Here is a 1493-nt window from a genome sequence, read left to right as displayed (position 1 = left end):
CTCACAATATCACAAGGATCAGAGGTGGCTCTAAAGTGGGGGGGCCCCAGATGACCTGTTAAAATGTAAATATTTCAGGGGATGGGTAGGGGCTGGGAGGATGATGGTAAAAGGAGGAAAGGGGAAATATTGTAGTACTATCAATAATAAAAAGTATGTTAAAAAAGAAATGTAAATATTTCAACATGTTTCATTTAAAATATTAAAAAGGGTAATGTAATATATAAATTAATTAAGATAAATACATACAACAAAATTAAAATGAATTCATACTAGCAATAAATAACCTAGTGGATAATAAATAAATAATTCTGAATAAATAAAAATTCATGAATTTGTACTGAATAAAATAAAAATTCAGTTCATACTGGTAATAAAGGTGGATACCACCTTGCCAAGTGATTGAAGTTGAAGTTATTGCCGCCAAAAAAATGGGGCAAACTGACATTGCTTACATAGAAGATCCCAAGTAATTTAAAAAATATCTGCTAGAACTGATCAATGAATTTAGCAAGGTCAAAGGATATAAACTAATATCTTCAAAAATATCTGCTAGAACTAATAAAGGAATTTAGCAAGGTCAATATATAAAAATCAATTGCATTCCCAAGTATGCGCAATAAACAATTAAAAATTTAAAAATAACATAATAGTGTCAAAAGCATGATTTGGGTATATAGATAGAAAAGTTCTAAATCAAGATTGTGGTGGTGATTACATGATTATGCACACTTGCTAAAACTCATAGACTTGTACGGCTAAAATTTGTGAATTTTATCGTTATGTTAATTACACCTCAAGAAAGAGAGAGTGAACACCTACCCTGTGTCATGTTCAGGATGCTGAGCATACAACAGAGAAAAAGATAACGCGCCGAAACCGGTTTGGCTCAGTGGATAGAGCGTCGGCTTGCGGACTGGGGGGTCCTGGGTTCGGTTCCGGTCAAGGGCATGTACCTGGGTTGCGGGCACATCCCCAGTGGGAGATGTGCAGGAGGCAGCTGATCGATGTTTCTCTCTCATCGATGTTTCTAACTCTCTATCTCTCTCCCTTCCTCTCTGTAAAAAATCAATAAAATATATTTTTTTAAAAAAAAAGATAACGCTTTTCCATCGGAGCTAACTTTCTACACACCTGTAAGTATGTAGCTGAAGTGGCCAAATGGGCAGCTTTCTGCCTCAATTACTTTCTATAATGCCCCTTGCCCAAAAAAGAAACGATAAAAACAACTCAAGCCCTAAACCATTAAGGCGCGTCTCGACACCGCAATCTACCCTCCAGCAAAACTGCAGCGGACCCAGAGGGAGGGAGGGGAAGCCGTATCCCCGGCAACAACGAGCTAGAACCGACTTCCGGCGGCGGCGCAGTTGCCGCCCGGATCCCGGAAGTTCTCCCGGAGATTTTGGTTCCGGCGGCGGCGCGGGGCGGGCGGAAGGCCGGAAGTTCGCCCATGGCTGTGGGTCCCGGCTGGCTTGCAGCCCAGGCCTGCCGGC

General features: G+C 40.8%; 1 protein-coding gene across 1 annotated transcript in view; it reads left to right on the top strand.

Moving 5' to 3' along the window:
- Positions 1-1390: 1390 nt before the first annotated feature.
- Positions 1391-1493, top strand: part of CARKD (carbohydrate kinase domain containing) — a 25017-nt gene continuing 24914 nt past the window's right edge. The window contains exon 1 of the mRNA XM_006770693.2: positions 1391-1493. Coding sequence (XP_006770756.1) covers positions 1451-1493 — 43 coding nt within the window. The 5' untranslated portion in view covers positions 1391-1450.

Source organism: Myotis davidii, unplaced genomic scaffold, assembly GCF_000327345.1.
Source record: "Myotis davidii unplaced genomic scaffold, ASM32734v1 scaffold242, whole genome shotgun sequence".
NCBI classification, from domain to species: domain Eukaryota; kingdom Metazoa; phylum Chordata; class Mammalia; order Chiroptera; family Vespertilionidae; genus Myotis; species Myotis davidii.
The sequence above is the reverse complement of the archived record's forward strand: the minus strand, read 5'-3'. Positions and strand labels throughout refer to the sequence as shown.